At 47.1% G+C, this 24,563-nt stretch overlaps 1 protein-coding gene across 5 annotated transcripts in view; it reads right to left on the reverse strand.

Moving 5' to 3' along the window:
- Positions 1–321: 321 nt before the first annotated feature.
- LOC125436168 (PH and SEC7 domain-containing protein 3-like) overlaps positions 322–24,563 on the reverse strand; it is a 172,441-nt gene continuing 148,199 nt past the window's right edge. For 4 of the 5 annotated variants that reach the window (XM_048502892.1, XM_048502891.1, XM_048502894.1 and 1 more), the window contains 5 exons: positions 24,002–24,072; positions 15,222–15,379; positions 13,483–13,627; positions 9,237–9,380; positions 2,636–3,648 (listed from right to left, as the gene is read on the reverse strand). In XM_048502892.1, coding sequence (XP_048358849.1) covers positions 3,436–3,648; positions 9,237–9,380; positions 13,483–13,627; positions 15,222–15,379; positions 24,002–24,072 — 731 coding nt within the window. In that variant the 3' untranslated portion in view covers positions 2,636–3,435. Of the gene's footprint in view, positions 730–2,635; positions 3,649–9,236; positions 9,381–13,482; positions 13,628–15,221; positions 15,380–24,001; positions 24,073–24,563 lie in introns of those variants that run through there. The other variant, XM_048502893.1, reaches the window with a different exon arrangement.

The following is a 24,563-nucleotide window of genomic DNA, read 5'->3' on the forward strand; positions in this document are numbered from 1 at the left end:
CGCCTTGTTCCAAGAAACCGAGGCAGTGCAGAGAGAGAGCCAGCTCAACGAGGCGTGGTTGACTGTCTCTCAGACAGTGCAGGTCCTTAAGCCCTTTAAATACTTCACATTGTTGCTTGACATAGCAGCAGCTGCACCCAAACTGTTGTCATCCTCATCTCATAGGACAGTGGTGGCGAACCTTTGGCACTCCAGATGTTATGGACTACAATTCCCATCAGCCCCTGCCAGCATAGCCAATTGGCCACGCTGGCAGGGGCTGATGGGAATTGTATTCCATAACATCTGGAGTGCCAAAGGTTCGCCACCATGGTCATAGGAGATGAATTCCCCCAGTAGGTTAGGGCATAATTTGGAAATCGAAAACATTACATAAGCCAAGGAAAAAGAACCCAGAGGAGTGCCACAAGTAGCTGGGATGCCATCAGCCCTTCAGTGTTCCTGAGGCCCACCTAACAGTGTTCATTCTGCCCAGGGGGAAGAGAAGATGCCGAAAAGTGGCAGAGGAACACTGAAGAGAAGGGCCGTATCGCCAGGTCCGTTTAAGAAACCATTCAACACTTTATTCAAAAATTAACTGTACAGTGAAACGTGAAAGGAAACTGTCACAAGGAAAGGTCTTCAAGGAAATGTCTTGAAGAACAACACAGTGCACCGGGGCAGCATGGCGGTTCTCCTCTGAAATCCCCAGCATTCGGCAAGGTACGTACATCTTCTGAGCTCACTCCCCTAAAGCAGAAATAGATGTAGGGATTTATTCATGAAGTGGGAAACCTGGTATTGGTTGCTGTGATTGCGTTCTTTTCTGTTTCTGCCGTCATTTTATATGCCTGGCTGCCAACACTCCTGGGGAAAGCGGAGCCAGTGATGAAAGGCGGCCACATCGCCTAAGGTGCAACCTGTGAGGCTGTCATGATATGTAAGCCTGTCGAGAGAGGAGGATCAGGGTGCGGACCACATGGTGAAATCCCCTCCCTCTCACTTTCTGAGGCCTCCCTTCCAAGGAACAGTGGTACGTTGGGATGCGGCTGCAGCAACAACTCAGAAGGGTGATGGCAGCAGGTATGTTAACTTACATTTACTCCTGCTACTGTGTCTGGGTTGTTAATGGTGCTGTAGTGTTGTGCTGTGGTGCTTTGGGAGGAGTCAGGGCTGGCAAACGTGCCTCCTGTCTTGATCTGTTATGGCTGTGCCACTGGACTGAGCCCAGATTGTTAATGGTGTTAACAGTGTTTCTCATTCTGTCATGCTCATTAGGTCTTGCTGTGGAGTGGCTTTGTTTTAAGAGGTGGAGGTGTTGCTGTGGGTGCAGAAGGCATTTGGGAAGGGAGAGCATGCTTCTGCCGGTTTCCCCCCTCCATTTGAAACCATGGGAGATGTGGGGTGGGGCAGGGCTTACTATTATGCCCAGCTGGCTCTGTGCTAGAGATTTTATGGGGGGCTCTGGTGGGGTTTTTGCTCTGTGCAGGGGCACCACATTTCCCGCAGAGCTGCTGGTGAGTCTTCTGAAAGAACAAGCCAACTTCAGTGAAGTTTCGTGGGGAGTGGCAAATGCTATGTGCCCCCAGTTGAAGCAGAACCTGGTGTCGACAGAATGAGCCCCCAACTATCCAACCTTCAGCCAAGTTGGCTGGTTCCTTTCAAGGGACTCTGTGGCCCTAATGGGAAATTTGGTGCCCCTAACCAAGGCTAAAACCCCACCAGAAACCCTCAACTCAGAACTTCCCAGCACAGAGTCAACTGGGCCTGCTTTAGCACAACCCTAAGTAAGTCTATGATGGGGGGGGGGGAGGGGGAAGAATTATTTTCCCATCCATAGGCAGTGCTGAAAAAGAGCCTGGCAGATTCTTTTATCTGACTTGGCTCCATTGTAGCCAATGGGGAGTTTCTGGAGGTGTCTGGAGGGGATGCATTTTTGAAGGTAGATGCACCAAACTTTCAGGGTGGCTTTAAGAGAAATCCCTGGCAAGAGCACCCAGGTTTGGTTAACTTTGCTTCAGGGGACGGTGGGAGATAAGCCCTACCCTTTTGGGGGTCCATACAATTGAAGTCCCTGAAGCAAACTTAACCAAACCTGGATTCTCTTGCCAGGTGTGTCTCCTGAAGCCACCCTGAAAGTTTGGTGCCTCTACCTTGAAAAATGTGCACCCTGCTTACACACACCCAGAAATGTCCCATTAGCTGAAATGGAGCCAGGTCAGTTCAAAGGAAGAATCTGGGGAAGTTTCTTGGGGTGCCTGTTGGGGGTGCATTTTTAAGTTAGCAGCACCAAACTTGCAGGGTGTCTTCAAGAGACTCTCTTGATGATACCACCAAGGCTTGGTGAGGTTTGGTTCACGAGGTGCAATTTTATGGACCCTCAGAGGAGTAGCCCCATCTCCTATTAGTTCCCATTGGAAACAATGGGAGATGGGGGAACCCCCTTTGGGGATCCATAACGTTGGATCCCCTGAACCAAACTTCACCAAACTTGGCTGGTATCATCAAGAGAGTCTCCTGAAGATACCCTGCAGGTTTGGTGCCACTAGCTTAAAATTACACCCCCCCTACAGGTTGAAAGCTTTAAAAATAGCAAAGAATAGCAAAAATGCAAATTGACCCCAATTTTTTCCATTTCTGAAAATAAAATCAGATATTTGGCTTTTTCAGCTTTAATAATAATTTTAAAGTAGAATTTTACTGGATTTTTTTGGTAAAGCTCAAGCCTAGTAATGGTACATCGAATGCGAAACTTCACGGATGACATTTCTCTCAAAGTTGCAAACCTACTGCACCAGCTGAAATTCTCCCTTGTCCCGCCGTTTGTACACCATTGCCTCTGAGAACCATAATACCTACAAGGGTCAGATGTAACACAAAGACCCACTGGCATAGGGGTCTTGCTGCCCTATCTTCTCCAAGGGATTAAATCATTCGGGTCTGCTGTTGCCTGGGAACAGATATCGTTTTCTCCCCATGTCCCAGCCAGTGCAAAATTCAATGCTTCCTCCTCACTCAAGGGAACGGAATGACATACAGCAATGGTTCAACAATTATTGGATAGACTGCTGTCTCGTTCTGTATTTTCAATGGGAGGAAGGCGCATTCCGAGCTATCTTTCAAGAAACAACTTCTATTTGCTCTCTTTGGGATACACACAATGCCGCAGCCTCTTGGAGAACAGCCGCCTCTCTTCCCACCTCCCTCCTTGCCCCTCCCTCTTTATTATTTTTTAAAGGATTGAATTAATTGCTCTATAGATAAATTAACTAAGCAAACACAAGTCAGAAGCCAAAAACATCTCCAATAACCTGTACAGGAACAACAAAATGTACAATTGAAAAATGTCACTAACACCCCATTCAGGCAGATGTGTTAATTTTCATTTGTTTTCGCAAAGGAAAGGTGATCAGAGGGAAAGCACTACGTTACTCCTCCGGCGTGTCTCGGGTGCCCCTAGGTCACCTTCTGCTTGACACTTGGTGTCTCGGGTCTATAGTCCTTCCTCTCGGAGGTGTTGCGCTTCACCTTGGCACTAACTGGAGACTCCTGATTTAATGAAGGGCTTGAATGGCATTTCTTCAGTCCCGGGCCATCGTTCTTACCAGTGGTCAGCAGGTTCCCACTTCCGTCCTTCAGGAGGCCCACGTAGATTTCGTAACGGTCTTTCTGGAAGGAGGCAGGGGGAGGAAAAGACAAGAAGACAAGTCTCAGCCTGGTATGTCCAGAGAGGGAGGCAGCTTGCAAAATAAAACATAACCACAGAATTAAAACCATTCAAATGAACAAAGTAATTGAAAGTGACGTTTCAACAAGAATCAGAAGAGCTGGTTTTTATAACCCACAGTTCTCTACCTTTGAGGATCCTCAAAACGGCTGACAATTGCCTTCTCCTTTCCCTTCCTCTCCCCACAACAAACACCTTGAAGCAGCAGTGGCGTAGTGGTTAAGAGCAGGTGCATTCTAATCTGGAGGAACCAGGTTTGATTCCCAGCTCTGCCGCCTGAGCTGTGGAGGCTTATTTGGGGAATTCAGATTAGCCTGTGCACTCTCACACACGCCAGCTGGGTGACCTTGGGCTAGTCACAGCTTCTCGGAGCTCTCTCAGCCCCACCCACCTCACAGGGTGTTTGTTGTGAGGGGGGAAGGGAAAGGAGATTGTAAGCCCCTTTGGGTCTCCTGTAGGAGAGAAAGGGGGGATATAAATCCAAACTCTTCCTCTTCTTCTTGTGAGAGTTCTGAGATGTGTGACAAGCCTATGGTCATCGAGCAGGCTTCATGGGGAAGAGTAGGAAACCAAGCCCAGTTCACCAGACTGGAGTTCACTGCTCTTCACCACTACACTATAGAAGAGCATGAAAACGCCATAAAACATTTAACAGCCTAAAGCAGTTCTTATAAAACAATCCTCAGGCTAGAAGCAGACTAGTAGAAGCCATTTTCAAAAGAGCCCTTAAATGGCAGCCTGGGTAACAAAGAAACGTTATGGCCTGGGGCCCAAGAGAGAAGAAGGCCAGGAGAGCCTCAAGAGGAAAAGCATTCCACAGATGAGGTACTTGCCACTGAAAAAGCCCCACATTTCTGGTCCCCACTAGTCTCACTTCTGCAGGCAGGAGCACAGAGAGCAGACGCTGGCTTCAATGCTAATTTTTCACAAACCAGAGTTAACCCAGAAATGTTTCCCAAAGGGTCATTTGAATTTGTCCTCTAAGAGGAACCGTCTGAGATAAGTTGAAAGAGGAAGGGGGAATTCACACATCACTAGGTTTTCATCAGACTGATTAATGGTTAGAGTGTCAAACTGAGTCCCGGGATATGGAAGCTTGCTGGGTGATCTTGGGCGTAGCTCGCAGGGTTGTTGTGAAAATAAAGTGGGAAAGAAAATAACTATGTGAGTTGCCTTGGGTCCCCGATACACAGAAAGAGGGGTACAAATGAAATAAGCAAATACATAATGCAACAGTTCTCATTCTTAAGGGAAACAGCTGGAGGGGAGGTGGAAAGATTCAGGGGCAGATAAGAACCTGTGGCACGTGAAACAGGTGGACTGACTTCAAGCTGAGACTCTTCCCGATTTCACCTTGGACCTGGGGTGGCCCTCTCACACTTTCCCCCTCTACCCATCCTGATTTGTGAAGAACTGCCTGTTTCGTTCTAATGAAATTACCCAAGTACTGTTTGTGATCCTTCTTACACTCTCTTTCCTAATGCCACTGTTGGATTTGTGGCCCACTTCAGAAATCTCTGTGCACAACATGCACACAACAATGCAGAATGACCCCTTCGTCCTGGATTACAGAACAGGGGTGACCAGGGCTCTTTTGGGGAGTGGGAGGGGACAGAACACAGGAAGTAGGAAAAAAGCAGGGCACGCTCAGAAAGCCTGAGCGCAAGAATCAGTCTAAAGCAAAAATGCAGAACAAATGTAGAGGTTTCTCCTCAGGCAAAACATATGAGGAATTTCAAAGGGAGCCAAAAGAGTTTCAGTAAGACAAGAGAACGTTCTTAGGGAAATATTTGTGCCACACAAGAAAATCTCTCCTTGATTAAAATGCCATGTCTTCTATGCTTAAATTCTTCAACATGGAAGTGCAAAAGCAACCTAAAGATAAGTATCTCCTCTTCACCATCTGTGCTGCACACCACGGAAGTACCTTGGTGGACGCCAGAGTCCCCAAACTCCAGTAAAAAACTGGTAGCCAGGGCAATTGTCACGGGTACAAATCCAGCAAGAGTACAAGCAAGAGATCCAGGGGAGAGACAATGCATTTTACCAGGGACCGAACCCCTGAATTTGTTCACGGTCCAGAACTGAATGCAGCCCTCTGTTATGGCGCAGTTCTGTCCTCAGCTTTACGTAACGCCTCGGTGATTAATTCAAATAACTAGTGATTATCTGGAATTCAGGGAAAAAAAGGCCTTCAATAAATACAAAATGCACACTTCGCTAGCCTCCCCGAATGTTTTATTTAACAATGTGTCTCCTGACCCGTTCCCACTGAAGCAGCGCAAACGTTGATGAGATTCTACCGATTGCCCACACGCACTTCAAAAAGCAGGCAAAAACTCCATTATGAAGGTATTTGTAATCCACAATGAAGGAACGGGGTGGTGGGGGTGGGGGGGCAACCCAGTCTGTTCTCTAAATTCAAAACAGGCAATCATTATTATTCAAATGCAACACAGCTTCTACCAAAGAACAGAAGGGAAAGAGAAACGACAGAAGAGGGATTCCAAAAGAGCCCTTTGAAGATGCGGAAAAATCTCAAGGAAATTTAAAATTAAATGTAGAGAGGCAGTCATGCAGTCAGCACCTCTGTACTGGCAGTTCGGCAGTGAGGAGACAAATAAATTAAACCACTAAAAGGTGTCACTCAAAAACAACGCGACGGACGAGATGAATACCGACGGTGCTCCGGACTGAATCATGCTTTGTCTGATAATGAAAACACTCGAACACAATAGAAAGGAGAAAAGGAGTCAGAAATTCTGGATTGCCAGGCGGGCTGCTTCTGTTTGCATTCTGGTCCGTTAGAATCCGGAGAATGTGTCAAACAAGTTGCATCAAGAAGAACCTTAGAGTTCCTCCATGACAAAATTACCTGAACAAGCTTCCCTAGAGCGCCTTTCGCACATGCAGAATAACTCAATTTTGTGGAATAGCAAAATCCAATTTTGCAATAGAATAATCCAATTTTGTGGAATAGCAAAATCCACTTGCAAACAATTGTGCAAGTGGATTGTAAGTGCATTATTCTGGATGTGCGGAAGAGGCCTAGAAGATAGGTTGCCCATTCCAATCCCTCTTCTGAAACAATATGCAGCAGCAAGTGAGCAACAGGTTCCACCGTATAGCAATTATTTTAAGTATGCCCCCAAGGGTCTCATGGGGTCCACTAGGGTTGCCAGCTCCAGACTGGAAATACCTGGAGATTTGGGGGGAGGAGCAGAGGTGGGATTCAGCTGGTTTGGACCGGTTCAGCTGATCCGGTTGTTAAATGGTGAATCCCACCACTGCGAGTCCAACCTAAACTCTAAGGCATCCCACCAATCACCACTCCTCCTTCCCCTCTCAGCCCGCCCACCTCACCAGGCTGCTCGTCCAGTCGGCTGAATGAGCAGTGGGGCAGGGCCACCACAGGGTGCCCCTTGGCCCCGCCAGGCCTGGCCCGCCAGGCTGCCCAGGACCACTGCCACCTCAGGTAAGTCGGGCACAAGAGGGCGGGGGGCGCCTGGAGCAGGTGTTGCACCAGGCTCTATATTCCTTCCACACACCTCTGCCATTTGGGCATGAAGTGTTCAGCTGCCTCCACTCCACTCCCCAGATCCTGGAACCGGTTGTTAAATTATTTGAATCCCACCACTGGGGAGGAGTCTGAGGAGTGTGGGGCTTGGGGAGAGGAGGGACTTTGGTGGGGTATAATACCATATAGTCCACCTTCCAAAACAAACATTGGAAGATCACCACTCTAGAACAGGGGTCGGGAACCTTTTCCCCTCAAAGAGCCATTTGGCTCACCCTCCCCCGCTCCCCCGCCCACTTGCTCGCTCGCGCCCCCACCTTGCAGGGCAGGCGTAGATGGGCCCGGCGGCTCGGCCTGGCCGGCCGCCGGGCGAGTGAAGCGCCCGCCCTGCTCCTTGCAGGGCGGGCGAAGAGGGTCCCGGCGGCTCGGCCTGGCCGGCCGCCGGGCGAGTGAAGCGCCCGCCCTGCTCCTTGCAGGGCGGGCGAAGAGGGTCCCGGCGGCTCGGCCTGGCCGGCCGCCGGGCGAGTGAAGCGCCCGCCCTGCAAGGAGCAGGGCGGGCGAAGAGGGTCCCGGCGGCTCGGCCTGGCCGGCCGCCGGGCGAGTGAAGCGCCCGCCCTGCTCCTTGCAGGGCGGGTGAAGATGGGCCCCGCGGCTCGGCTCATGGAGCCGCAGAACAGCGGCGGAAGAGCCACATGCGGCTCGCGAGCCGCGGGTTCCCGACCCCTGCTCTAGAAGAACTCAGAAAGCCAACTCAGAAGCAAAATACTGAAGTCCCCTGAGGGGTCTGGTGGGGATTGTTGCGTCTGCCCACACTCAACATCCTGGAGAAGTTAAAGGAGGCAGGCGATAGCACAAAACACAACAAAAACCCTTCCATCCCTGGTTCATTACCTAAAGGATCAGAATAACCTCACTGGATGAGATCCGCTATGGGATGAGACCCACTACAACCCTCTATGTCCAGGATTCTGTTTGAGCAAGATGCCCCTGGGTGCTCTCAGACAAGATGTAAAGGCAACAGACCTTTTCTCCCCGCCACTTGTTCCCAGTGTCTGATATTTAGAGTCAGACTGCTGTATCAGACCGGAGTCCATCTAGTCCAGCACTCTGCTACTCGCAGTGGCCCACCAGGTGCCTTTGGGAGCTCACATGCAGGATGTGAAAGCAATGGCCTTCTGCTGCTGCTGCTCCCAAACACCTGGTATGCTAAGGTGCTCCCAAGCACCTTCATTTGTACCCTGCTTTCCTTGCCAACAGGAACCCAGTATTGCTTACAACATTCTTTCCTCCCCCTCCACTCGACCATCATAAAAATGCTGCACAGGAATATGCACCTATTCTCACAAAACAGTGCTGGGATCTCACCACCCATCTGGGCTCACACCTCAGAAACAGTGCTGTTACCCCGCTCTGGGCATCTCTTTGAGAAGATGCCGCAGAAAGGATTTCTTCCCACCCCTGCCTTTCAAAGAGTTGCTCGTTCCAGCTACAATATGAGCACCAGGGCCAAAAACTTGGGCAGTTGTTAAAAGTTGTCGCTGAAAGGAACCAAGAAATCCTAAGAAGGAAACGATCACGGGAAGTTCTCACGTGTCTTGGATCAAGTTTCCCCAGCACAGACCTGCTCCTGCATTCTGCCCTTAAAAGAGAACATAATAGGGAGATTGTATTGGGCAGGCAGCTGCCTATGACTCCGCACTATGACAACTGCGCCTGCCCTCTAAAGCTCTTGCCTTCCCTTTGGCCTTCACGCCGGAAAAGGGTTGGGATGACGTGCCGCCCTTCTCCCTTGGCTTTTCCACTTATGGATGTTTATTGGCACTACAGCCACACGCTCTCAGCTGTCCAAAGCTATTGACGTGTCAATTTGGGTGATGCCTAAGGAAAATGTGCTGAACTGGTTATTAAAATGTCCTTATTAAGCTGCCTGGCTTCAGGAGAACGCCTGCAATTTCTTTGGTTGGGGGGGGGGGGAGAGGGACTAGCTGCAGCCAGCAGCGGCCTCCGACATACTTCAAAGTCCAAATAATGTTCTTTCAGCTTGTAGTCCTCGACTTCTTTGCCTTTCAGCTTCTTATCCGGCGGGTAGGAGCGATGCTCGGCCAGTTCGGTGGAGATCTGCTTCAGTTTGGCTTCGTGCGATTTTAGCTGTTCATCCTGCAGAAGCAAAAGAGCATGAAATCCAATCCCACATGCAGTAAATACTGGAGGAAAGAAACCACAGTTCTGTTTGCTAACGAGAACATGTCTCAGGTCTGAGTGTTTTATTTTAATAAACCAGTTAGGAACTGTCGGAGGCTTTCATGGCCGGAATCACTGGGGTGTTGAAGAGCCTGCGAGGAAATGGCCATTTTCTTGTAGTATTTTCTCCTGATGTTTCACTCAGCAGCCTGGGTGGCATCTTCAGAGGATCCTCTGAAGATGCCAGCCACAGATGCAGGCGAAACGTCAGGAGAAAATGCTACTGGAACACGGCCATACAGCCCGGAAACCCCACAACACCCCAGTTAAGAACTAACATAAGAACAAGCCTGCTGGATCAGACCAGAGTCCATCTAGTATGAAACACATATTCACATATGGATGGTTAACCGATCCAGAACTTTCAAGCTGGTCCCCAATGAAGAGGCCACCTTAAGCAGAGTTACACTGTTAAAGCCCATGAAAAGGACGGTCTCCTCCCATATGTCCCCGTCTTCAGTTTGTTACCTCCTGGTTTTCTTCCATTGAAGGTGGCCTGCTGGACCTAGTGGTTACACTGTTCTCCTCTCTATTTTATCCTCACGACAGCCCTGATGAGTAGGATAGGCTGCGTATGTGACTGGCCCAAGGTCACCCAGCGAGTTTCCATGGCCGGGATTGTGCCAGGGACATCGTGGTGTAATTGTTAGTGCTGACCCCTGACTTCAAACTCCCACTCTGCCCTGGAAGCTGACTGGGTGACCCTGAGCGAGTCGTAACTGGGCTATGGAAAACAAAAGAAAGAAAAAGGCATGGAGACCCTTAAGATCCTTGAAGAAAAGGCAGGATACAACGTACTAGATCAGTGTCCAACTCTGACTCAGATGTTCATGGACAAAAATTCCCATCGGCCCCTGCCAGCATGCTAGCAGGGGCTGATGGGAATCATAGTTCATGAACAACCGCAGATAAATGGTCCCGATTTTTAAGAAACTGTTCCAGGAATACCTCTATCTCTAGTATCCTACTAGTGTGAGTTGCCAGAACTGTCATTCTTCAGGGTTTGGTTCCATCTCAAAAAGGATATTGAAGAGATAGAAAAAGTGCAGAGAAGGGCAATGAGGATGATTGAGGGACTGGAGCACCTTCCTTATGAGGAGAGGCTGCAGCGTTTGGGACTCTTTAGTTTGGAGAGGAGACGTCTGAGGGGCGATATGAGTGAAGTCTATAAAATTATGCATGGGGTAGAAAATGTTGACAGAGAGAAATTTTTTTCTCTTTCTCACAATACTAGAACCAGGGGGCATTAATTGAAAATGCTGGGGGGAAGAATTAGGACTAATAAAAGGAGACACTTCATGCAACGTGTGATTGGTGTTTGGAATATGCTGCCACAGGAGGTGGTGATGGCCACTAACCTGGATAGCTTTAAAAGGGGCTTGGACAGATTTATGGAGGAGAAGTCGATTTATGGCTACCAATCTTGATCCTCTTTGATCTGAGATTGCAAATGCCTTAACAGTCCAGGTGCTCGGGAGCAACAGCCGCAGAAGGCCATTGCTTTCACATCCTGCATGTGAGCTCCCAATGGCAACTGGTGGGCCACTGCGAGTAGCAGAGAGCTGGACTAGATGGACTCTGGTCTGATCCAGCTGGCTTGTTCTTATGTTCTTATGTTCTTCTCCAAGTAATTAGGTGTCAACGTTTTAAAGTGTGGATGTATCCTGTCTCTAGTGCACATGTAAACACATGAACGCCATGTAGCACTGAAGACACTGGTCAATTTTGGTCTTTGGTTAAACAACATCCTGCATGACAATTATGTCTCGCTCCAAGTAAGAGAACAAATACTTCCACTGTTTTAAAATGTGTGCAGGGCACACAACAGTAAATCAGTTTGGCAGGTACAGAGGAGTTTTCAAGCAATGTGTCACGTTGGAGGCAGAGGGCTGGCACGGTGATCCTTGCTATGAGAATATGCATGTGATCAGAATGTCTCTTTTTCATCGACGAAAGGTTGGGGTGCTCAGAGAACTCCTGGTCTGGAGTGAGAAATAAATTAAGGAGCATGAGAGGCCATGAACACATCTCCCTCGGCCCCGACCTTCAAACCACAATCTGGAGCTGAAGGAATGCAATTTCTGAATTGAGCTACTACAGGATACGCTTATTTGGAAACAGGACTGAAAAAAAGCGAATCGTGATTCAGGCCACATCATCTAAAACAGCAACCAGACAGAGTTGACAGTTCCCATTTCATCCTTTGCAGAAGGAGCCGAAACCTGCTGGCAAGTTCTTCTACTGACAGATAAAAGCTGACAGTTCTCAGCTTGTCCCTGAATTTATCTCCTTTGAAAATGCAACACCTTCTCCTCCCCCCGCCCCCCATCTTTTGGCTAAAAACAGCTTACATCCTTTCATCCCTTGTCTCTGCTTTCCACTGGTATGTAAACTGCAGTTTCCTCATTGGGCAACTGAAAACAAAACTGTGCCACAAGATAGCAATTTCTGCACTGTGGCGAAAAGGTGGTGGTGGGGAATCCAAATTGGGGGGGGGGGGTGGAGGAGGAATGACTGGAAGGGGTTATTACTGGGTAAAGATACAAGGAAGGTCGACTCAGTTCGCAGCAGCTAGAAGACAGCAGGTCCCAGATCACAATGATGGATCTACCTCTCTGAATAAAGGTTATTCTCAATATCCCATCACGTTTTTGAATATGGCCAAGAAACAGAAGCCAAGACGCTGTTTACCATCGCAGGATCTACGCAACCCGAGTTTAAACGCTCACGCAGCCATGAAAGCTCATTGGGTGACCTTGGGCGAGTCTCTGTCTCTCTCTCAGTCTAACCTACCTCACAGGGTTGCTGTGAGGATAGAACAGGGAAAGGAGAACCAAGCCCACCACCCTGAGCTTCTCGGAAGAAAGGTGGGATTATATGTACTGGGAAGCTATGTAGCGATTAGCATAAAAAATTACTGCAGTATTTAACCCTGCAACCCTATGTGGAAGCTTAGACTGGAGCAGAGGCGTAGCTGGGCTAAACTGCACCTGGTGCGCATTCTATATTCCCCCCCCCCCCCCCCGATGGGAACTATACTTCCCAGGAGATCTTGTGAGCCCCAAGGTCTCCTGGGAACTGTAGTTCCTCAGGCCATTTTTACTGAGAACTGGCCTTTTGCAGCCTGAAAAAGTTCTGGAAAAGGAAAGGAACTAAGGTAAGTGTGGGAAGGGGGCGGGGGCGGGGGTGTGCCACAGGGGGGGAAAGGGGAGGGGTCTGGGGGTGATTTTCACGCCCCCCAGGTGTGCGCCTGGTGCACGGCGCACCCCCCTCCCCCTTGTGGCTTCGCCACTGGACTGGAGTAACTCTGCATACGAAAGAAATAAAAGCAAAGAACCAGTTCCCATGTACATGTGCTCTTCTCCTGATAACCTGAATATACGAATGAGCTACCCCAGGTAGACCTTCCATGTCAACTGCTGTCAGAACAGGCACGCTGTTTTTTCAGTCAGTTCAGACAGGCTGGAGTGATGTGATCTGCCAGAGGGCTGCTGAACAGCTTCCTTGTTTCCGTACCCTCTTTCTATTATATCGTGTACTCTCACTTCCCCTGGGCTGAGACAGTCTCAAGTTGTACACTCCCTCACCCCTGCTCTGCGCCATTCACTGTCGGGGTGGGGAAACACACAGTGGGATGAGGACAGATTAAAAGCTAAAAGTTCCTGCATGCCTGGGGAATGGAGAGATGGGAAAGAGGAGCTTGACTGGGTTTTGGCAGCAGCCTGAAGTCACACATAAGGACTCGCAGTTGGGTTCGGCACTACAAGGAATCCAATTATGTAATCCAATTACGGAATACCAAGTGATGTGCGAGCACATGCATCATTTAGAGGAACAAAAAAAGGCTTCAAAAAGAATACCATTGCTTGTCATTAGTTAAAGCCAGTGGGCTGCAACGGTTATAGTAGCAGGCCACCAAAACCTGGCTCGGTTTTTGACCAAAACCTTTCCACGGCCGTATTCTATGCAGTGGATTAGTGGCACACCTGACACACGGTTCGCACTGTGTATTAATCACCTGAGATAATTTGGTTGTGGTGGCAGGCAAGAGTGGGCGGCTAAATTTCTTCTGGGAACCAATAGCAGCTGGAAACGGTGGGGCAGAAAAAACAGCAGCCACGCAATTGATCTTATTGATCCATGACTCCATTTCTTCTGGGCTTCTGTGAACAGGAGAGAGAAGGAAAGCAGAGATCAATCAGGGCGTCTGGACTCCGGACTGGGCTTGTCTTCTTGGCTTTATCTCCAGTGTCTGCTGTGGTGTGATAGGAACTGCCACGTGATCCACTTCGGCACCCCATCTCAGCCAGCGGCAGAATTACCCAGAAAATTCCCCACCCCTTGTCCTCTTCTGGAAGGCATCTTAATGAGGTGAGATATAAATACATGAATAAAATAAACCCTCTTCACTATTTATTTGACATATTTATGGCCCACGTTTCTACCCATTTTGGGATTCACCAGGCAAGCAACAGCTACTAAACAGAAGATAAATGACATAAAAATAAGAAAAAAATATCTCAAAACCAATCAAATGCTTCCAAAAAACAAGCACAAATATATATTTTTAAGAAAACTCATACTCCCTAAAGATCTGATGAAACACAAAATTTTCATCCATTTTCTGGAAGTCAGAAAGGAATCAGAGGTCTGAAGAGGGAGTATATCCCACAAATAAAAAGCAAGTCTCTGGAGAGGCAGGATATATATATATTTAAATATATAATTTTAAATATATATATTTTTAAAATTCATGAATAGAGCCACTACTGAAAAGGCCCTGCTCCCTTGAACTGCTGGCCTCACCTCAGGCACAGATGGCACCCAGAACAGGCCCCCACCTGTTCCCGCCTTTCCAGGAAACAATCTCCTGCTGGTCAGCCTTCCACTGCTGATTTTAACCAGCCGTCAGATCTAGGGATCAATCATGTGAAGGGCTGGCAGCAATTGGTCTAGAACCATGCCACTCTCCTTAAGAGTCAACAACACCTGCAATTGCAATCAGAGGGATCCAAAGATATTTAATAATACAAATTCAGCATCCAGTGCGGCATAATGGAGAATAAAGAGGATCTTTATCCTCAAAGTGCTTCACAAACAGGTTGCAGCAAACTATGGAATGTCCTTCCATTGCACCAAGGGGAGTTAGGCTGCAAAAAGTCCCCAAAACATCTCAGCTGGATATCACTGAATTGATGATTGCTTTGCCACTGCCAGAGCAGAGAGGATATATCCAGCAGGGTCTCATTCATATGGGACTGGCTGCAAGAATTCTGCCAGGTATACAAACGCCTTTATCTTTGATATTTGTCTGCATCTCCTCCAGTGGACTAAGGACCAGACCATACTCCAGCTAGCAAGAGAAGATGCTTAGGGGTTACTGTATCAACAGTCCAAGAACTTAACCATTCCAGAGCTTGCCGGGGGTAGGGGAACCACACGGACAAAAAGCTTCAGAATGCCAGCAGCTGCAGTGAGGAGGGAGAAGCCTCCAGCTGCCAGTTACGGCCAACAGTGTCTCTTGCACCAGCAGGAACGGTACAATGTGGAAGAAGTGTGCATATGGGAGGATGTTACCTGTTTTCATCTCCTTTTGGCCCCACCCACCCACCCACCCAGCACAGCAGAACAAAAACACGTTTCAAAAAGGAAATCAAAAGAAAATGCCTGCAGGAAGGGGCCCGATGTTAAAAATAAAATGCATGCATATTTGATACATATTTGCATGAATCACAAAAGGAAGCAAATGTCACTCACTGGGCTTGGAAAAGCAGGACTCTCCAATCGGCCGTCTTGAGCCTCAGCACATTCGGCTTCTTCTCATAATCTGTGGCCTTTGATGCTAACGCGTGGTGCACGCTGACGGCATTTTTCAGATCTTCCTCTGAAAAAGCCGTATCTGGTTTATATTCATCCTGCAGAAATTAAAATTTTTAAAAGTGATTCCTTGGTGTTCTTTCCCCCCACCCTCCTCCTGATTAAACTCCAAAGGAGACAATAAGAAGTACTGTTGAAGGCTTTCACAGCCAGATTCAACTTTAGGAACAAGATCTACCAGACCACGGCCACACAGCCTGCAAAACCCACCACAACCAATGATAACAAGTGCTTGTGAAACAGTTATCTGGGCAGGGGTTTTTAAAACCCCCAGGGCTTTGCTAGGAAAATATTTGCGTTTAAAGCTTTTTTACATTAGTTATCAGTGATACTGCAAAACAATGGAGCTGGTATATCGTTTTTATTTTTCCACAGAATAATTCCTTCCTGTTCCAAAGAACAGAAACCAGGTTTAGGTTAGGGTGAGAAAGACCATCTTTACCCAGAGGTACCTAGTGAGTTTAGATGCACCATACTTGCGCCAAAATTCCACACATATTCCAAAGATGATTGGTACTTATGAAGGAATTACCAACAATATATTGTTGAAGGCTTTCATGGCTGGAATCAACTGGCTGTTGTAGGTTTTCCAGGCTGTGCGGCCACGGTCTGATAGTTTTTGCTCCTAATATTTTGCCCATATCTATGTACCTCACCCCCCACACCGCCGTGAGGTACACAAAACATGTAGTCCACTTCACAATCAATCCACCTCATGCCACAGAGAGAAACACAACTCATGGTCACATGCCTCTGAAGATGCCAGCCGTAGATGTGGGCAGAACATTAAACGCAAAAGATGAGACCATGGCCACACAGCCCAGAAAACCCACAACAGCCAGAATTACCAACAGCTAGGAGGTGCAATGAAACTTAAAACAAATGTCTATGCTCTACTTTGCTAACATTTATAGCACAAGCAGAAGCATATTTTAGTCTGTTAGAAGCCTTAAATATGAATAATACAACTCCAACTGTTCTTTTTCAGTGCAGACAATTCCATTTTTGAGAAGTAAATTCATATTCCCAAATTGTCCAAGTTAAAGCATCTGCTGGATGTCTAAAGCAGAAGCCCAGTGTTAGTATCACAAACAAGTTGATTTCCAAAGCGATATGTTCCTCTGTAGGTTTTTAATGCTTTAGTTAGGGCGATACTCGAAAACTACAATGGTTGATTCCATAATTGGATGAGTTCTCACTGAAACAATGTCTTGAGCCTTAAAAGTATTTTTCAAAAGCACTTGTGGTTTTCCCCTCCAACCTTCTTCCCTAAAGCCTTGAAGTTAAATATAAGATGGTTTTACAATTGGCTGGTTCCCCTTCTCCTTCCCCTGAGGAAACTCCTTCCAACCTACAAGTTATACTGGTTCTGGTGGGTTTTCCGGGCTGTGTGGCCGTGGTCTGGTGGATCTTGTTCCTAATGTTTCGCCTGCATCTGTGGCTGGCATCTTCAGGGGAATATCACAGAGGGAAGTCTGTTACACACTGTGTCGAAACGTTAGGAACAAGATCCACCAGACCACGGCCACACAGCCTGGAAAGCCCACCAGAACCAGTTGAATCTGGCTGTGAAAGCCTTCGACAATACATACAAGTTATACTGTTTATGAGTCTCCCCTGTGTTCTGGCTGACAAACATATTCTGAAACTTTGATTGTCAAGCATGTGAAGACCCAATTCAGAGTGGGACAGTGATGCTCAGATTGGGACTCTGGCTTAAGTTTACCCCCTATTTCCCCTTCCTAAAAAGGCCCAGGGACCTGCGATTTGCCATATTGAGAAAATGTCCACGTAGCCCTTCAATACACATAGAGCTTCCCCAGTTGGACAAACTGTGGCTTGCCAGGGTCATCTCTGGTTGTGAAAACTGTATGCACTGGCAGACCTGAAATCCCAATGCAAATGAGATTTGAGAATCTAAGTCTCGGCAGGAAACTCTGCACTCACCTGCTTGATAAGACAGGGTACACTCATAAACAATACAATGTTCAGTTAGGCCCTGAAAAGCCAGTCAGAAGTAAAACCAAACTTTATTTCAACAGGAAACATGCTTTCTTTGGCCTCCCTCACATACACCTCCTTACATTTATTGATAAATTATCACGACAAATGCTTTAGAACTGCAAAGTGTTCCACTGTGCTGCTAAGGTGTTTTTTAAAGGTATTTTTGGTACAGGTGGGAGGGACAAGGGGAGGAAAAAACAATGAGGGGATTTTTCTTTTGTGCATGAGGAACGGATTGCGAAGTAAGCTCTTATGTTCAAAAGCCTATCTAAGCCTGAGTTCAGAGGCAACCTGTTATGGATTTCTAGGATGGAAGGGGATGGAAGAGACTTTACTGCAGTCACAAGGGAAAGGCACACTACACAGTCTCAGAGGTAGTTTTCTGCCTGTTTCTCAGCCCTGTTGAAAAGCATGCTCTTAGGCTAAACCATGGTGAGACCTTGGCAGAAATCAAAATTAGGAAGAAGCCGAGAACAGGCAAGATTGGTGGGCCTGCCATGCTAGTCCATGGAAGCAAAATAAGAAGAGTCCAGTGCCTGCTTATAGACAAATGAAGGAGAAAATACTACTGGAACACGGCCATACAACCTGGAAAACCCACAACATTCTCAATAAAACTTGTTTCGATGTAAGCTTTTGTGAGTATGAACTTACTTCATCAGAGGCCCTGAAGCGCACATTAATTAGGTTAAGGCCTTTACATTAACAGAAAGGTTGGTGCTTTTACACTAACATTACAAAGAGAAGCGATCCCACTCTATCCTCCTAACTCAAAGGAGAATGGCTCTCCAACAGCTCATGCAGAGATCTGCCACAGACTTGAGAATCTTTCACTGGGGCTGCAGAGTCCTTCTACATGCACAGCATAAGCTCTGCTACGACACTTTCAGCCTTGCCCAATTAAAGCTGTTATGTAATGTATGGAACTTGGATCCCCACTAGACTTGGGATTTTCAGGAAGGAGTTTAGTAAAAAAAGAGAGAGAGAAAGTATGTTCACATGGCAACCCACTGCCATAAAAACACACATTGTATTGGTTCTCAAAGATGCAATTAGTCTCAGGTCTGACGGTAACCTTGTAAAAATGCTGATGAATTTGAAGACCCGGCCTTTTCATGATATCTTGGCAGGAAGCGAAAGGGCTAGTAACCCCTAGTTCAGGAGTCTGCAACCTGCGGCTCTCCAGATGTTCATGGACTACAATTCCCATCAGCCCCTGCCACCATGGCCAATTGGCCATGGTGGCAGGGGCTGATGGGAATTGTAGTCCATGAACATCTGGAGAGCCGCAGGTTGCAGACCCCTGCCCTAGTTTGACTATTATTGATTGATTTGTACCCTGCTCTTCCCAAGCACACCCAGGCTTTTGATTCCCCCCTTTAAGTAACATTGGTGGGTGTTTTACTTAATCAAGGCAAGTTGTCAGGTTTTGGGTTTTTTCCTTTAAAATTATTCCCTCCTCTCAAAAAAAAAAAAAATCACAGAGAATGCTGGAAATGATGTGACCCACCCCTTGGCCTGTCCACAAATGTACCATCTTGCAGTTTACCTGATGTTCTCAAAACAGACACTGCAGGTCACAGGCACGTTAAATCAATTCCAAATCCATGCAGACCTGAGGGCAAATCCAGTGCCAGAAAGCTTATGGCCAAATGCAAGAGCGAGATAACTCAAAGATAGCTTCATGCTTGGGAAATGGCTTTTGACTCCCAAGTTAAGTATTAAATCAGAAATCAAGGCATACAGCAGAAATCCCTTTGGTAGGATGGAAAACTAATGCTTGTGTGTGCACACACGTGTGAGTGAGAAGGACGCTGAATGAACCAAAAATGATATAGCAAGCCAAATGCATAGCTAAGCCAATGGGGAGAGGGCTCCTGACCCCGACCGCATTAGAGAAGTTCAGAAGACATCTCTCTTTCCCCTTTTCGTTTGCTGGCACATCAACAATATTTTTGTAGCATTTTGCATTGTTTTATTTGTACTTATGTGTTTTTGTTATGGATACTGGTTTTATCTGTAAGTTTTAACAAATTGTGTACACCGCCCAGAGCCCTTCAGGGGTGGGCGGTATATTAAATTTAAATAAATAAATAAATCCATAGGTAGATGCATTTAGGTGGGCAGGAAAGGAAAGATTTCTAACCCCTGGACAAAATAATATGGCAAGATATCTTTAAGTGTGTAGGATGGCTGTTAGGCTCAGAGATCGGATATGAAATTTTCTCCAAGCCATCATTGGTTGGGCCTCAGGCAAATCTCATCCTAACCTACCCCATAGTAGTATAGTGTTGGGTTAAAATGGAAGAACCCATAAGGCAGGTGGATCTGCAGGCAGACAGATCCTCTATTCACTAGGCTGTTTCTAGTATCATATATATGGGGGCACACCTCTTACTCTAGTGTCTGAGAGAAGATATCATTGTAACCTGAAAACAACACATACAGTTGCTTCCCAGAAGACAGCATGGCGCAGGGTGATACGACAAAGAAGGCAGATCTCAGCAGAAGCTATTGCAGCACCATTATATTACACTGTGAGATAAAGTGGTGACGCACATGTCACTGAAAAGTAACCTGAGAGCCTACACTCAGAACTTCCTTGGAACCCTCAAAACCTATCAACTTCTTCTAAAAGCCTTCCAATCTAGAGAGTACAAGTCTCTAGAATGCAATTCCCCCATTTTGTGGCTGCCTAGTCACCCAACCACAAGATGGCAGGCTAGTCGAAAAGCAGGTAGCAATATTCTTGTGCAATGATGAGTGTTCTTGGTTCATTCCCCTCTCGTTGGGTTTCAGGTGCCTGGAATCTTAAGTGGTAACACTTTCTCCTTTCTTGGAGTTCTTTGTGGCTCTCTGACCTGATAGGTTCTTCCCCTCAACCTCAGTGGCATTTAGGTAATATCTGCCTATAAATAAATAAACGCAATTTCCTCATCCGCTTAATGTGCCCTTTATTAAAAGGAGACGGCCAAAGAACGGATGAGTGACCATGACGAAAGTGTGGCAAAATATGACACCTTGGATGGTTTTTCAATACCATTCAAAGCATGTCTTTATGCTCATGTCCTTAAAGACCTCTATTAAAAATTAATCCCCCCACAGGCACAGCCGTTGAAAGCCTCCATTTTTCAATGCAGTATTTGAAAAACAGTGAGTTTTTTGAACGGATGTATTTGGGATTAACTAGCACACACATCAGAGCCTTCTCGCTCAAAGGAGGAATGTTGTTGTGACAACAATCGGGATGAAAGTGAAACAAAGAAACCTGAATGCAATCTGCTTGTTTTCAACTCTAATCTGGGCTGGGATTATCATCTAAGACCGGAAAACAAAAAGTTTCCTTTTTCCTTCACCCTCTGCATCAGCTGCCAGACATTTTCTTCAGATGTGAAACATTCGGCACCTGTCATTAATATTCGGTATCTATTTCAATGACTAGAAGAAAAATTGCTTTGGGCGTCTTAGTTGATAGTTCCATGGGAATGTCAACTCAATGCATGGCAGCTGTGAAAAAGGCAAGCTCTATGCTTGGGATAATTAGGAAAGGAATTAATAATAAAACTGCAAAGATTGTCATGCCCTTATATAAAGCAGTGGTGTGACCGCACTTGGAGTATTGTGTTCAGTTCTGGTCGCCACATCTCAAAAAGGATATCGAAGAGATAGAAAAAGTGCAGAGAGGGGCAACGAGAATGATTGAAGGATTGGAGGATTCCTTATGAGGAGAGGCTGCAGCGTTTGGGACTCTTTCGTTTGGAGAGGAGACGTCTGAGGGGGGATATGATTGAAGTCTATACAATTATGCATGGGGTAGAAAATGTTGACAGAGAGAATTTTTTCTCTCTTTCTCACAATACTAGAACCAGGGGGCATACACTGAAAATGCTGAAGGAAGAATTAGGACTAATAAAAGGAAACATTTTTTCACGCAACGCGTGATTGGTGTTTGGATTATACTGCCACAGGAGGTGGTGATAGCCACTTAACTGGATAGCTTTAAAAGGGGCTTGGACAGATTTATGGAGGAAAAGTCGATCTATGGCTACCAATCTTGATCCTCCTTGATTTGAGATTGCAAATGCCTTAGCAGACCAGGTACTCGGGAGCAGCAGCAGCAGAAGACCATTGCTTTCACATCCTGCATGTGAGCTTCCAAAGGTATCTGGCGGGCCACTGTGAGTAGCAGATTGCTGGACTAGATGGATTCTGGTCTGATCCAGCAGGCTCTTTCTTATGTTCTTATGCAATTATAGTCTTGCGATATTACAATGGTACCTAGAATCAGGCTGGAGATGCTATGCAAACATATATTTCTAACCATACTATACAATCATATCTTCTATACCAGATCGATTGTCATGGCTTCCTTCCAAGAATCTTTGGAGCATTGTTTATTATTTTAAAATGCATAGCCCACAGGTCTGAGCCTGGTTGTCTCTTGCTAAGATCCAATCCTCCTTGATCTGAGATTGCAAATGCCTTAGCAGACCAGGTGCTCAGGAGCAGCAGCAGCAGCAGGCCATTGCTTTCACCTCCTGCATGTGAGCTCCCAAAGGCACCTGGTGTGCCACTGCGAGTAGCAGAGTGCTGGACTAGATGGACTCTGGTCTGATCCAGCAGGTTCTTTCTTATGTTCTTAAGTTATATTTTGCTGAGGTACAGAACATTCTCTGCTCAAGAGCCTTGGTTTACAACTACAATTCACAGCATTTCCAGGGGAAGGGCAATTTACCTAACACTTTTAGAGCGGGTATAGCTTAGTGGTAGAGCATCAGCTGTGCTCTACAGAAGCCTACAGGTTCAGTCCTAGCCATCTCCCATTTAAAAAAGGAACCAGCAGTAGAAGACACAGAAGGTCTCTACCTGAGACCATGGAGAGCTGCTGCCAGTCAGAACAGACAATAACGACCTTGAGGGACCATTAGACTAATCCAATACAAGGCATCTTCCAAATATGATTGTGATTGATCAATTCATTCAGAGTACATCAAGACCTATAACCAACTGCCTCTATTTCGCTAATGACGATGAAAACAGACTTTTGCAATCCTCCACACTAAATGGACAGCATGGATGGGAGGGAACACAGCATGGATGGGAGGGAACACAGCATGGGATAGCCTGATCTCGTCAGACCTCGGAAGCTAAGAAAGGCCAGTACTTGGAAGGGAGACAGCTCCACAGAGGAAGGAAATGGCAAACCACCTCTGCTTCTAACTTGCCTTGAAAGCCTCTTGCTATGGTTGCCATAAATTGGCTGAAATTTTATGGCATTTTATACCACCATAGAAGAAGAGGAGGAGGAGGAGGAGGAGGAGTTGTTTGGATTTATATCCCCTCTTTCTCTCCTGTAGGAGACTTAAAGGGGCTTACGGTCTCCTTTCCTCCCCCCCCCCCACAACAAACACCCTGTGAGATGGGTGGGGCTGAGTGAACTTCGAAGAACAGTGAATAGCCCAAGGTCACCCAGCTGGCATGCGTTGAAGTGCAAAAGCTAATCTGGTTCACCAGATAAGCCTCCACAGCTCAAGTAGCAGAGAAGGGAAACAAACCTAGTTCTCCAGATTAGATGTACCTGCTCTTACCCAATACATTATGCTGGCTCTTGGTTGGATAAATGGTTAAAAAATAACTAGTCTGGCAAAAGCAACAGGAGATGGGAGTGTTAATGCCACATAGGACATTTGTGTCAAACTCATTTATTATGAGAGCCATATATGACATAAATACCACTTGGTTGAGTCAGAGGGGCAGGGGGCTGCTGAGCCGGGGGGGGGGGGGGCTGCCTTGGCTGGCAATCCAGCACTAGGCTTGGCCACCCAGAATGGCACTGAGGGAGGTGGTCAGCACTGGGGAGGGGTGGCTGTCTCAGTTGGCAAACTTGCAGCAGCCTCACTGGCCCAGATCAACACGAGGAGAGGTGGTCGGCAGTGGGGGGTGACTGCCTCCACTGATGAACCCGCAGTGGCTCATCAGCCCAGACTGGCAATGGGAGGGGGTTTTTCGCCAGGACAGATTGAGAGTGGGGTGAGGTGGGTGCATGGACAGGGCAAACCCTGAAATGGGCTGGGCTGGCCAGGCCAGATTGGGAGCTGGGGGTGAGGCGGTGCCTGAACAGGCCAGCAAGCAGCAAGCAGGCCAGATCAGGAAAGTGGTGAGTTGGTGCCTGGACTGCCGAGCCCACAGTGGACTTAACAGGCCAGATTGGGAGCGAGAAAGGGCTGACTCAGCTGCCTTGCAGGCCTGAGAAGCCCTCTCAAGGGGCCCCTGGGCTACATGTTTGACACACCTTAGCGCTTCTCATCAGAATAGTTCTTGCAACTACTGCTGTGGCCCTTCCAGCATGCACGGATAGCTTGATTCATGCTTCTTCTCTCCATGCTAAACATTCTCCCAAAGCAGGTGATTATTTCTTCCGGCTCCCACAGACAAAACTTGGAGGGAGGAAGTACAAACTCATTCACACTTCCCATCTCCTTCTAAAACATCCAAAGGAACTCTGAAAGGTGGCTTCAAGATCAACCAATGGGAAGTGACCCCTTAGTCAATGATGTGCCAATAAGAAAGGACTAAAAACCATGGCTTCCTTCTTCCTCTAATAAGAGTTTAGGGAAGTTACCATGGGGCTGGGACGACAACAGAAAAGCTCTTACCTTTTGCAAATAAAGCACAGTTCCTTTCAACACAGCATAGAAGGTTTTCCAGCCTCTCTTTCCACGTGGAGCTAAGAAAACAAAACACAAAAAGCTATGTAAAGAACTAGACCAGCAATTACCAATTGGGGTTCCATGGTACCCTGGGGTGCCGTGAGCACGTCCCAGGGGCACCATGACAATGCTACCGGCCCCCCTCACTTTGTGTTGTCTCCCAATGGTCCAGCCAGCTGTGGCCCTGAGGGCACCTGGAAGCCAGTGGTGGTGGAGCCACCTTGCCCCTGTGCCTAGATATGCCTCTGGGGAGTGGCAAGCAGGGGCACTGGGAGGGGACGGCAGGGGAGTACCGCCCACAGGGTACTGTGAGATATGAAGCGCGAGGTCAAGGGTACTGCAACATCAAAAAGGTTGGAAAACACTGAACTAGACTGTGCTCTGTCTGGCCCCATTAAAAGTACATCTTCTGAATAAGAAATAGTACATATACTTTATTTACTGCACACAGCAAGTACTTTGCCCGACTTGGAAGTTGGCTTTTATTATTTTTCTTTCCTCGCGCCCC

Source organism: Sphaerodactylus townsendi, linkage group LG07 (genome assembly GCF_021028975.2).
Source record: "Sphaerodactylus townsendi isolate TG3544 linkage group LG07, MPM_Stown_v2.3, whole genome shotgun sequence".
NCBI lineage: Eukaryota > Metazoa > Chordata > Lepidosauria > Squamata > Sphaerodactylidae > Sphaerodactylus > Sphaerodactylus townsendi.